Raw genomic sequence first — 12,660 nt, 5'->3', positions numbered from 1 at the left:
GGTTACAAAAACCATGTATGCTACTGAAGACACAAGGAACTCCTTCTGTACTGTTTACCACTCTCTCCTAACAATTTCTTGTTGTAAGACTTTGTTTTTTTTTACCACTTCCATAATAAAACAGAGATATTTAAAACAACAACAACAAAATAAAAACAAAACAATGACAACAACAAAAAGATTTAGCTTGGAGGATCTGGATTTGAGTCCCACTGTGAATCTGGCAGAGAAATCTCAGAAGGGTTCATTTCTCTTCAATGAGATATGTTAACTAAAGCATGGGGGCATTTTGAGTGCTGAATGAATTAAAGGACACGAAAGGCTGCAGTGCTTAAACATTATAAAGTCACTAATGGTTCCATGAGTTTGAGTATTTAAATGTCTTACTATCTTGTTTTAAATCAATACTGCCATAGTCATTTCTTCATACATTACTTTATGGGTTGGAAAAATGTGATAACTCTATGTTCCACCATTTTTTTCACAAACTGTCAAGTTATAAATTATGTAAATTGTATCTTGTAAACTTTCTGGATAATTGAGAAAATGTGGTGGGATGGGCCACATTGAAGCAGTCGTTTTCATTGGGAAACACAAGAGTAACCATTACTGTCATTAAGGAAATAAAAAGAGTACTTGGTGATCATCTCTTCAAGTCCTGATGGTTAGTTTCAAATTTAAGGCAATACAGGCAGCTTCAAACTATTAAGAAAAGTAAATGAAACCACAACTATTGAACGGAGAAATGACTTTTAGGGGATAAAAGAAGGAAAGTCAGAAGAAGGAGAGAAATAGGAGGGGAGGAGAGAGTGCCTTAATGCATAGTTTATTGGTGTGATATTGTAAAAGAACAAAATTTTCTAGAAGAAAAATGGTCCATGGATAACCAGGATACAGTGTCCAGTCTATTCTCCCTTGGCTTTATGGAATAACTGTAGACATGGGAAAGTAATCAGCTTGATGTAGTACTAACTACTGAAGAAACAGAGCTCTGGACTCTGTGCCTTTAAACAGTTAATGCTACTTAATACCTAACGACATAGAAGACACATGGAATTTACAGGCGGGTGTGTCTTGCTTCACATTGTTTGAAAGCACATACCAAGAACAACACATTCCAGTGGATGTTTTAAAACATCTTCAAGTACCAGGGACACTCTGCTCAGGATCCTGGCAGGCGAGGTACCTGAATAATATCCAAGGACCAAGTTAAGGACATCTTTGGATTCCTTCTGAAGGAAATCAAGTCTCAACCCTTTGAAATGGAGACTGGGTTTTCAGAAAGGAAATGTCCGTGAGATAAATATGTCAAAGAAGTCTAGGAACTCAGGAGTTTGCCTTCTTGTGACTCATAGCATACATCCACTGGTCATCAAGAATTGACTGCAACCCATTCTCCTACTAAAATCTTGAAAGTTATACAGTGTGGTAGAAACCTAGCAGTAAAAGGACCACATCAATAAAAAAAAAAGAAAGAAAACACATCAATAAAATTATCAAAGCTTAAATCAGAATGACCATTTACTATAGTACCCTGGAAGTTTTGATGATTGGGTTCTCTGCACTACATTCTGCATATAGGTTTGTGCTTGTTCAGAAACCGTGTGCACATACATGCACACTTGATTGCATACCTAAAGTTAACCATTCAAAGAAGCTTCCTGGAATTTTTCTTTTCTTAATAATACCATACTTTGTCATTATTACTGGTACTGTCTTCTAGAATTATCAAAAATCACTGATTGATCTACACAGTGTGTATCTGTCTTTCTGTCTGTCTCTGTTTCTGTCTGCCTATGTATCTGTGTTGGTATGTTTTTGTCTGTCTGTGTGTGCATGTATTTGTCTGTATGTATGTTTTTGTTTATGTGTGCCTCTGTGTGCATATGTATGTTTGTGTGCATGCATGTCTCTGTGTGTTTGTGTGCATGCATGTCTCTGTGTGTTTGTGTGCATGCATGCCTCTGTGTGTTTGTGTGCATGCATGCCTCTGTGTGTTTGTGTGCATGCATGTCTCTGTGTGTTTGTGTGCATGCATGTCTCTGTGTGTTTGTGTGTGTTTGTGTGCATGCATCTGTGTGTTTGTGTGCATGCATCTGTGTGTTTGTGTGCATGCATCTCTGTGTGTTTGTGTGCATGCATCTGTGTGTGTCTGTGTGCATGCATCTCTGTGTGTTTGTGTGCATGCATCTCCCTGTGTGTGTGCATGCATCTCTGTGTGTTTGTGTGCATGCATGTCTCTGTGTGTTTGTGTGCATGCATCTGTGTGTTTGTGTGCATGCATGTCTCTGTGTGTTTGTGTGCATGCATCTCTGTGTGTCTGTGTGCATGCATCTCTGTGTGTTTGTGTGCATGCATCTCCTGTGTGTGTGCATGCATCTCTGTGTGTTTGTGTGCATGCATCTCTGTGTGTTTGTGTGCATGCATCTCTGTGTGTTTGTGTGCATGCATCTCTGTGTGTTTGTGTGCATGCATCTCTCTATGTGTTTGTGTGCATGCATCTCTGTGTGTTTGTGTGCATGCATCTCTGTGTGTTTGTGTGCATGCATCTCTCTGTGTGTTTGTGTGCATGCATCTCTCTGTATGTTTGTGTGCATGCATCTCTCTGTGTGTTTGTGTGCATGCATCTCCCTGTGTGTTTGTGTGCATGCATTTCTGTGTGTTTGTGTGCATGCATCTCTGTGTGTTTGTGTGCATGCATCTCCCTGTGTGTTTGTGTGCTTGCTGCTGTTGTTATTTTTACTTTCTTAAGAAGACACGTGCACAAAAAAAAATGAACAAAACTCCTTTCTCTGATAAATTGACAAACAGACAATCCGTGGTCAATAATACTCTTTAGTTTAAGGGAACAGACAACAGGATTAACCCTGGTAGCTCTGGGCCCCACATCAAATGGACATTGCAGGTTAACTCTAAAAAAAAACCTCCCAAATACACGGCGTGCATGCAGGTGAGGACGAAACGTCGGTTGAAATGATGACAGTGATGACATACGAATTACTTAAAGAGTTATTTTCTAATGTGTATGTATGTGTCTGAGTGTATGTCTGTACGTCACCTACATGCAGCTGCATACAGAGACCAGGAGAGAGGGTAATAGATTCCCCCTGGAATGAGATTTATATATGGTTGTTGGCCACCTGATGTGGGTGCAGGCAACAGAACCTATGTTCCCCACAAGAGCAGTGAGTGCTCTTAACCACGGACACCTCTGAAGTCTCAGAAGGCTGTTTGCTAAGCAGGAACTGTCCATGTCATGCCTGTTCATCTTCGCTTATTACATAATCTTCCTCAATGAATACTTAGACATTTCTTGTTCAAACATATCCCTTTTCTGGTTTTTATTCATAAATGATATAAATGGATGGATTTCTTTTCTCATTAACACTGACAGGTATCCATGCCACCATCAATGACCCTGAAAGAAGCAGCCATTCAACTCTCCTGACATCTAGTTATACAAAAACTAACCTATACTGTGAATATCAGAGCAGGCTTTTTTCCTGGTAGCAAGAAGCAAATTTTTTTTAATTTTATTACATACTGGAATATTCTATGTAAGTAACCATTGGACTGGAAAAAGAAAAAAAACTCTCTGGAAAAGTATTTATACTTTTAACAATGAAAACAAGATATTATTGTCTAATGTGACCTTTCATAAATATGGGTTACAGCATTTTACACAATCATTTCTTGGTTCATGCTTCAATTACTGACCTTTACTGTAGAAAATTAATGCAATTTTCATTGTAGTCCATCCGTACAAATAAGGTCCACATGCAGGATTCCACATAGGAAATTTAATAAAAATAGAAAATGCTAACTGATTGTTGTCGGCTGAACTCAGCCATTATCTGTTTGTTCTGGGGTCCCTAGAAAACTATAGTTGCAACGAGCAATTCCTTCCATGCCCCGTCTTGTATAAGAAAGAAGGATTTTTCTTTCTTCGCAGTTTACTCTGTATACTTTGTTTCTTAAGAGCCAAAAAAATATAGTTACCTGCAAGACATATGTGTATCACAAAAGAAAAGCAGGCAGAATTGTGACATCCAATCTGGTTTCTAACATAGATAACTACAGTGTGCTGCTAAGAATGAGAAGGGGCCAGAGGTGACAGTGATGTCATTTTAGAATCATCTCTACCTCAGACAATAAAAGTATGACACATCCCAGACCATGCACGTCCTGGTCTATGAGTCAGAGAAAGGCAGAGGATGGGAGTACATTCTTCCCCTGAGAAGCTGGGCCGAGCAGCCTTTCATCCTCAATCATCTGTGATGGCTTTTGCTGGGCAGGGGAACTGGAGAGGAAGGTGTGGCACTCTCAGGATCGATGGGTGGCATGGAGTAGCTTCCCCCCTTCTCCTTTTGAAGGGACTAGCTCTATATTTATCATTTGTAAATGGCTCCTCTTGGCTCGGGTGTTTTACAGATCCCAGAAGCATGCTCTGTCATGTCTAACACACAGCAGAAACCAGGGGACTCTGTGAAGAGGATCATTCAACAATCCCCTGTGGTAAGGAGTCACCCTGTCATTGCCTGGCCAGATCTCAGACAAACACATTATGGTGCTGGGGTCCTGTTCAGAGAGAGAAAATGATGCATTGATACACACATGGGCTATGCCCTCGAGAAGTCTTAGTGCTGAACACAAAGTTTAACAAACCTAGTTTTAGTTTAGAAAATTCCCAAGAGAAGAGTTCTGGCTAGTTTTATGACAACTTGACACAAGCAAGACTCATTTAGGAAAAGGGAACTTCAGTTAAGAAAATGTTCTGAACACACTAGCCTGTGAACAAGATTATGGGACATTTTCTTGCTTGATAATGGATATGGGAGGGCCCGTTTCACCAAGTGTGATTCTATCCCTGGGCTAGTAGTCTTAGGTGCTATAACACTATAGGATGAGCAAGCTATGAGGAATAAACCAGTAAAGCAACATCCCCCCATGGCCTCTTTATCAGGCCCCTCCTCCATGATCCTGCCCTACTTGGTTCATGCCCTGATGTTTCTGAGTGATGTACCATGTTGTGAGAGAGAGAGCTGAAATAAACCAAACCCTTTCTTCCCCAAGTTGCTTTTCATCATGGTGTTTTATGGTAGCCATAGAAACCCTAAGGCAAGAAGCAAGAGTGACACGATATAGGCAGAGACTAAAAGTATGCCAGGCTCCCTAGCAACAGAAAGGTGTGTTTATCAGAAAGAACAAAGATAGCTTTCTTTTTCTCATTTTGGATTTTTCTTTAAAAAGTTATTTTAAAATACAAAACCAAGGAAACAAAATACAATGGTAATAACCAAACTATGAAAACAATATACTGAAACGCCTTCATAGAAAAGTCTCAGAACTGAATGTACACTAAAGTAGGTGAGGGCAGCCCCATTGCCAACCCTCTCTCCACAGGACAGGTTGAAAACACTTTTGTCTGGAGTTCCACACTAAGTCCTGCACCATTTCTGTGCAAGCCACTTTTAGATGCTTTCCGCAGTCTTCCTTGCCCAGAACTAGTTGAAATGCAGTATATATGGCTCCGTCTCCAGAATGACTCTTGAGAGATCATGCTCTGGGATTGACTCTGGATTGTACTTTATTGCCTAATAGCCTGTTGGAGAACACATGAGAGCTGTTATCCTTATAGTGTAGCTCTGGCTACTTGCAAGAGACACTTAAGACCAGGCCTGTTAACTGCTGACATTCGCTGACACAAGGAAGTCACTGGACCCTCACTTGAAGTTCGAGCCATTCCTTCCCATGCCTCCTAGTCAGCTGTGTGTGATTCTGGTCTAGGTTCACACAGCCTCCATATCCTCTGGAGGTGTTAGAGCATACAGGTTGTGAAAGGTTAGCCTTGAGGTGGGTGTAGGGAGTTGTTTGCCTGTGCAGCTTTGGGGAAGTTGTCCTTTATGTGTGAGAAAACGTTTTCAGTAGTGCAGCTGATTTTGGCTAACCCACGCTCCCACAAGTAGCTCCTCACCCAGGTTCTACAATAATCCCCATAAACCGATTTGGGTCACAGATTTGATCATGGTGAGCTGTGCTTTATCCCCCACCCTCAGCCACTCCTTGGTGCCCTATCATGGGTGAGAAGCCATTTTTTTTATCTGCCCAGTGAGAGTTCACAAAATACTTTGTTTTCTGTGTGAATGTTTGATAGAGTATTTCACTCTCTACCTCAGCCTGTTCTCAAACTCACAGCAATCCTCCTGCCTCAGCCTCACAACCCCCCCGGGATTGCACTTACAAGCCACCACAAACTGGTTCATTCCCTCCTGTTGGAAGCTTTTTAAAATGTGATATGCTAAAACTATTCTATCACAAGTGTCCCTGGGGGGTAAATGTGGTCCTATTTCATGGGTGGCATATTTAACAGATTTAGATAAAACAAAATCTGCCTCACTTTTAAGCTCTTTTTAAAAAAAAACTTTAAATTTTGCCTAGTGTGATATTGTGATATAATAAGAAATACATATTTTGCCTTGGGTCCTGGCTGTTGGCCAGAATTCTTAAAGTTCTTGAGCTTTGTTAAGCGATAAGAAAGTCAAGAGTGTTTTCTGTTATATTTGGGATCTGTCTTTAGTTTCTGAAACAGGTCCAGGTCTAGAGAGGTAGGAGGGGAACCTTTTGCTACACACAACAAGGCCCTTTCCTCCACACCCAAGTTTAAGTTTGGGTGGGGTCTTCAGAAAAATCCCCTGATTGGGGGAGCGTCACACCCCAGAAACCAGGCATCTGATGGTAGGACTGAAATCTGCCAGTAGCCACTCTCAAGTCCTGACTCTCCAACCATAGAGACAGAATCCTCTATCACCAACAGTCACTGACTTACCTAGTCAATCTTGTATTGATAGAGAAACATCTATACACACACTACTAGAAGCACCAACCAATGTCAGAAGGTTTCTATGCATACAAATGTAAGGATCTCCTGGGCCTAGAGAAGTGTGGAAGCTCCTACCCTGTCCCATACTTGTCCTCCTTGTCTTCTATTTGATTGCTCCCAAGTTGAATCATTTATCAAGAGCCAATAAAGGGAAGCAAGCATTCACCTTAGTTTTGTGAGCAGTTCTAGAAATTTGTTAAACTCCAGGGATAGGTTATGGGAACCCCAACATACAGCTCATTGTCAGAAGTACAAGGGGGGAACCTAGCAAGTGACCTCAGACAGGTTTAAAATAACCACTTGAGAGTTTCTAGCCAAACAGCCCTCCGTGTGCTGAGCTTGGTCTTCACCTAACGTTCAATGGTTTGATCATTCAGAAACCACTCAATTCAGTTAATCAATAATTATGTAAAAAGATGCTTATATTAGCTATCACTTATATTATAGAAAGAGGCCATTTTTTGAAAACTATATTGTGCTTTATTCTATTTTGTCTTTAGTAATGATCACCTTCAGACAACAGAGAAGATTCACTCTGTAACACACTCATTTGCTTCAAATGGGCAAAACCATCTGCTCCCCTCAATTAACTGCAAGGCTCTGGTGTCACAGAACCAACCTCTGTATTAATGTCTGTTCCACAGGCATTCCTATTGCACACTTGCTCTGCAGTTCTTCCTTTCTGCCCTCTCTTCTCCCACAAGCCTCCTCCATTCCACCACCATGGCCCCCCACACACCCATGTTTTAAGGGACTGGAAGTCCATCAAGCTCAAAACCTCTCATTCGGTACTTCACTTTTTTTTTTTTTTTTTCCATTTTGTTCCAGAAGGTTTGCCTGGAAGTGTAATGACAACAGAAGCAGCAGATTTGAGAGATTGTCCCAGGAGAACAAAAAGGACAGATGTACACAGACATATAGCAGAGAACGCTGCCAGCAACAGCTGGGGAAGTGACAGGCTCCAAAGTGGGTGACCACCCCACGGAGGGGATGTGAACCTAAAGGAGCAGCCATTTCCCATGATTTGCTCTTGACTTTTCTTTTCAGCGACAGGAAAAGGAGCATCTTGGTTTGTGTCCTGGCTCTTAGAAAAGTTCAGGGATTTGCTTCTGTTTTACCCTCTTTGATTCTCCTTTTGTAACAGACTTAGAAAAGACTAAATACCTCCATACCCACCAGAACAACGACACATATCTTCATTCTCATTGAAAATAACCACAGTGAGATATTTACACAGTGAGGTAGTTACTACTACTATCCTATACATCAGAGAAGAGGTAGATATTATTAATCTTATTTTAAATAATCAAGAGGTTGATTCTTTTTAAATCATAATATTTCTATAATATTACATAAGGTCAAAAAGTCAAAAGAGACACAACCTGCAAAAACACAGCGTGGCCAACATTAGTTCTTATTAAGGATCTGACATTAATACACCACTTACCTTCTCTTCCTCTTTCTCTTCCTCCTCTATGTCTGTGCTATCCTGAAAGGAAACCCCATAATTTGTTAATTAAGTTTAACAATCAACAGGGATTACCTAATGAAAATAAAACATGCATTTTAAAGTTTTCTTATAGAGCTGGAAACTCATTATATCCTCTTGTAAAAAGTCACACTTTAAAAGTTCAGAGACACTGTGGCAAGGTTATAAACAATATGTATCATCCACTATCCACTTGAAAGCATTAGGTATAAAAAAATCTATTATGCAAGTGTCCTTTGACAGTATCCACCTTCGAAATGAATAGCCAAATTATCCTTCCTGCAAACAGGTTTGTTCTTGTCTGACTGACAAACCAATTGCTATGTTAAATCTGAAAATACTTACAAGGACCATTCTTTTCCCTTTCAGCCATTACTGAAACAGTCTACAATAGAAAATGTATTTATCTAAATATAATCCCCCTTAAGAATGGCCCAGACTTGGGGCTCTGTACATAACTATGAAAAAACACAAAGTGTATAAATCTGAGTGTTTATTTACATGTCTTTTTAAAATGGTTGTTACAAGAGATTTACTCATTGGGCGAGATGCTCCTGGTGGCTGAGAGGAGACACCAATTGCACCATATATATACATGGTGCAATACATACATATATATATATATGTATACCATACTTATATATATATATATATATATGTATGTATGTATATAAGTATGTGTGTGTTTAAATTATATTTTAAACTAATTTTCAATTTGGGTCCCCCAATAAAAATTGCTGCTGCTTCAAAAAAAAAAAAAACTCTACATTTTTCTCCTTGGGGTTGCAGGAACAGAGAAGGAAAGCAAACCAAAGACTCTTAGATTGTGCTATTCACTAACAGGAGTGAGACTTTAGAGCAGGGGCTGGACTGTAGGCGTGTTGCTCCTGGGTTAATTTAGAGCAGTTTAGATGTCCTTTCTGCATGGTAGAAATACTTTACATCATGCAACTGCAATGTCTAAAAATGAACAATGGTTACTATAAGGCCGATGCCTTTACTCTCAGTACTGCGGAGACAGAGGTAGGGATCTCTGTGAATTTAAGAGTGGACTCTGCGCAGCCAGCACCAAGATACTCAGGGATATAAAGTGAAACCATTTGCAAAACAAACAAACAAACAAAAACAACAACAACAAATAAACCATACCCCAGTACCACTAGCACCACCACCACCACAAAAACAAAAAACAAAAAACAACAACAAAAAAAAACCCAAAAAACCAGAGATTGCTTCAACTTGAAGACTTACTTTTCTGCTTAATCTTGTGAAGATCAGACTTCCTATTTACTATAGTTCTAACAGTTTTAAGCAATTCTCTGCTTTATAACTGTTAAAAGAAGTGACCAGAGTACTCTACTCTATTCCACTAAACCTCTGAGCAGTCATGAAATAACTTCTCTCAGGCTGGAGTTCCCTTACCTCTGATGAGCCTCACTAACTTCAGCTGTCAGTCTGTAAGGCACTCACTGACTGTACAGGAGATTAGCTTACCCGCCATTAGCAACATTCATGCCTCATAAAAGCCAATAGATAGATAGGAACGCAGTGAAGAAAGGTTGGTGGTGTGCGGTGAAGTGAGGGTTAAACATATTACATCTGGGAAAGTTAGACATCATCATCTTGAGACACCATCTCTACAGTTTGTCCCTCTGACTTTGGGCCATCACTCTGTGGCTCTAAGCCTTCACTACACTACCCTCGACAAAATGAAAATTGAAGTTCTTGCCTCATTTGTCTTAACTAAGTTAAGCAGTGGATTTGAATATGCTTCTTAAATCGAAAGGTATTTATGAACATCTGTACTCATATATGTATACACACCAATCCATACAAAAAAACCTCATACACAAGGGAGCAAAACAAAATCTGGCTAAACATTGTACCAATGTGGGCTGACAATATTTACTATTACAGATTTGTCCTTACTAGAATTTATATTCATATAAAATCTAGTCCATAAATGCACACAAACTCTAAATCTATTTTCGCTTAGTCAGTTCTCCTATCTCATTGATATGTGTCCACGAGTACGCCATTAAGTAATCAAAATCAAGTACAAGAGAACTTTGGAATTTCTTCAGGGTCTACCTTATGCTCAATTTTTCTTCCTTTCCTCCATCCTAAATGAAGCCAGAAATGTCCCTAAACACCTATTCTTTTAACCTTGATTTAAAATATGATAATATGAAAACATACATGACAAATAGCTTGCATTTGAATTAAGGAAAAACTCATGTGTATATGATGGTTTCAGAAAGAAATTTAGCAGGCCCAGAAATTTTAGAACTTTGATTTTATTATGTATAAGTACACTGTAGCTGTCTTCAGACACACCAGAAGAGGGCATCAGATCCTATTACAGATGGTTGTGAGCCACCATGTGGTTGCTGGGATTTGAACTCAGGACCTCTGGAAGAGCAGTCAGTGCTCTTAACCACTGAGCCATCTGTTTCTTCAATCAGAAATGGGAAAGTGGAATCCAAAAGCAACTTACCAAACTTAAGCCTGTTCACTTAAAAGAAAAATACACCCTGAGCTGGGATGGATGAAGGGGGTCAGGAGGGTTAGAGAAATAGACACTGAGGGATTTCCTTCAGAAGGGACATGTATCTTTTCACATAAAGGAACGTTAATGGCTACTAGGAAACATCATGGGCTGTAGGAATAGAGGGTGGGGCTATTCTCACCCACTTCCTGAGCATCCTGAAAGTTGGTAATCCCCAGCCTTAAGGTGAAGAATAGCTTAACCCAGTTTTCTAGAGACTTTTACAGTATGTTAGATGGGCCCAAGGAAACCTCAAAGATTTTCCTCTAGGGTTTAGGGTAATTTCCAGGAAGCCTATCAGAAACCAGACAGGTACACAGATTTCTAGGGAGGAAATACCCAGAGGGGTCAATATCCAGAGGGTTCCTAGCTTACGGAGAACATGAACTAAAATGTGGGAATATAAGATATCATAAAAAGGAAGCTCCAGAATGTGCAATAAAACACATGCTCTGCAAACTCTGATTTGTATCTCATGCTTCATGATTCCAAGGGTGGGCTTGAGCAAGGTTTATTTAGTCATGGTACTAACACACTGCTACTCTTCTAGTCCTCACCAGGACATTGGAGGAACTCTGTGGACCTTTGCTTACCTGGCTGTCCTGGGTGCTGCTGGCTTTCCCTTTCATGGGTCTGAGGAAGTTGTACAGAAAGAGTAGCAACATTGCCAGAGGGATCATGTAGAGTTCAAAATTCCAGACGGTGACCAAAAACACCTACCAGGAAGACAAATAAAGACTCCATGACTATTGGCTAAAAGAGAAGATGGGAAGTTTACATTGCTAATTCATTGGCATAAAAAGAGTAAATTTAGGGATAACTCAAAAGGGGTGAAGGCACAAATAGGTATAGCTACCACGGACAACAGTGTGGCAGTTCCTAAGAAAACCTCAAAATACACCAACTATACTACCAAACTATATCGTTACTGGCATATACCCAAATGACTACATTTCCAATTACAGAGACACATGCTCAACTGTGTTCATAGCTGCTCTATTCACTATAGCTAGGACATGAAAGTAACCTAGATGTCCCTCAACTGATGGAAAAATAATAAAAACACCCTGCCTATACAGAGTGGAATTCTAGTCAGCTCTAAAGAAAGGTGAAACGCACAGGGAAAGGAATAGAAACGGAAAAGGCATGAAGTAACCAAGGCAGACCCAGAAAGTCAAAAGTTGCTTGTTTTCTTTCATGTGGCTGGTGTTTTTAACTCAGGCAACAAACAGTACGCCAAGTGTTATACCATAGTGGCTCAAATATTAAAGGAGTAACCAACCTCCTTCCAGGTGGATTTAAAAATCCCCTCCACAGCAGGAAATGCTTATTTAGTGGTATAAATCTAGGCAAGCATCCATTCTTGGAGAGACCACGTGCTTCAGGGATAAGCCTATTGCTATATTCTACTAAATGCACAACTCTCAAACTTCCCCCTCAATTCAGACCTTGGCCATAGATTAGTGGAGCTCTCAGACCTCATCAGTGATGTTTCTTTGATCAGGCGACATTGGTTAATGCAGAAACTAACAATGGCGGAGAATAGGGGTCATGGGAGTACTCAGACACAATAGTACATCTACATCACCATCTCTTTCCCCAAAGCTCAGGGACCATTGCAGAAAAGGTGGAAAGACTATAGGAGCCAGAGGTCAGAGAGAACTGGAGCAAAACAGTATTTTCTGGCTATGGCAGGATTGCCACACTGGTGAAGCAGTCCCTAGTGAAGGAGAATCAGTGGCC

The 12,660-nt window shown here is 40.2% G+C and overlaps 1 protein-coding gene across 1 annotated transcript in view; it reads right to left on the bottom strand.

The window, feature by feature from the left end:
• Positions 1–12,660, bottom strand: part of Mctp2 (multiple C2 and transmembrane domain containing 2) — a 227,462-nt gene that overhangs the window by 39,773 nt on the left and 175,029 nt on the right. The window contains 2 exon segments of the mRNA XM_032893415.1: positions 8,328–8,369; positions 11,511–11,633. Of these exon segments, the coding sequence (XP_032749306.1) occupies positions 8,328–8,369; positions 11,511–11,633 (165 nt within the window).

This window comes from Rattus rattus, chromosome 2, assembly GCF_011064425.1.
Source record: "Rattus rattus isolate New Zealand chromosome 2, Rrattus_CSIRO_v1, whole genome shotgun sequence".
NCBI classification, from domain to species: domain Eukaryota; kingdom Metazoa; phylum Chordata; class Mammalia; order Rodentia; family Muridae; genus Rattus; species Rattus rattus.
Note: the sequence above shows the minus strand (reverse complement) of the source record. Positions and strands in the feature narration are given on the sequence as shown.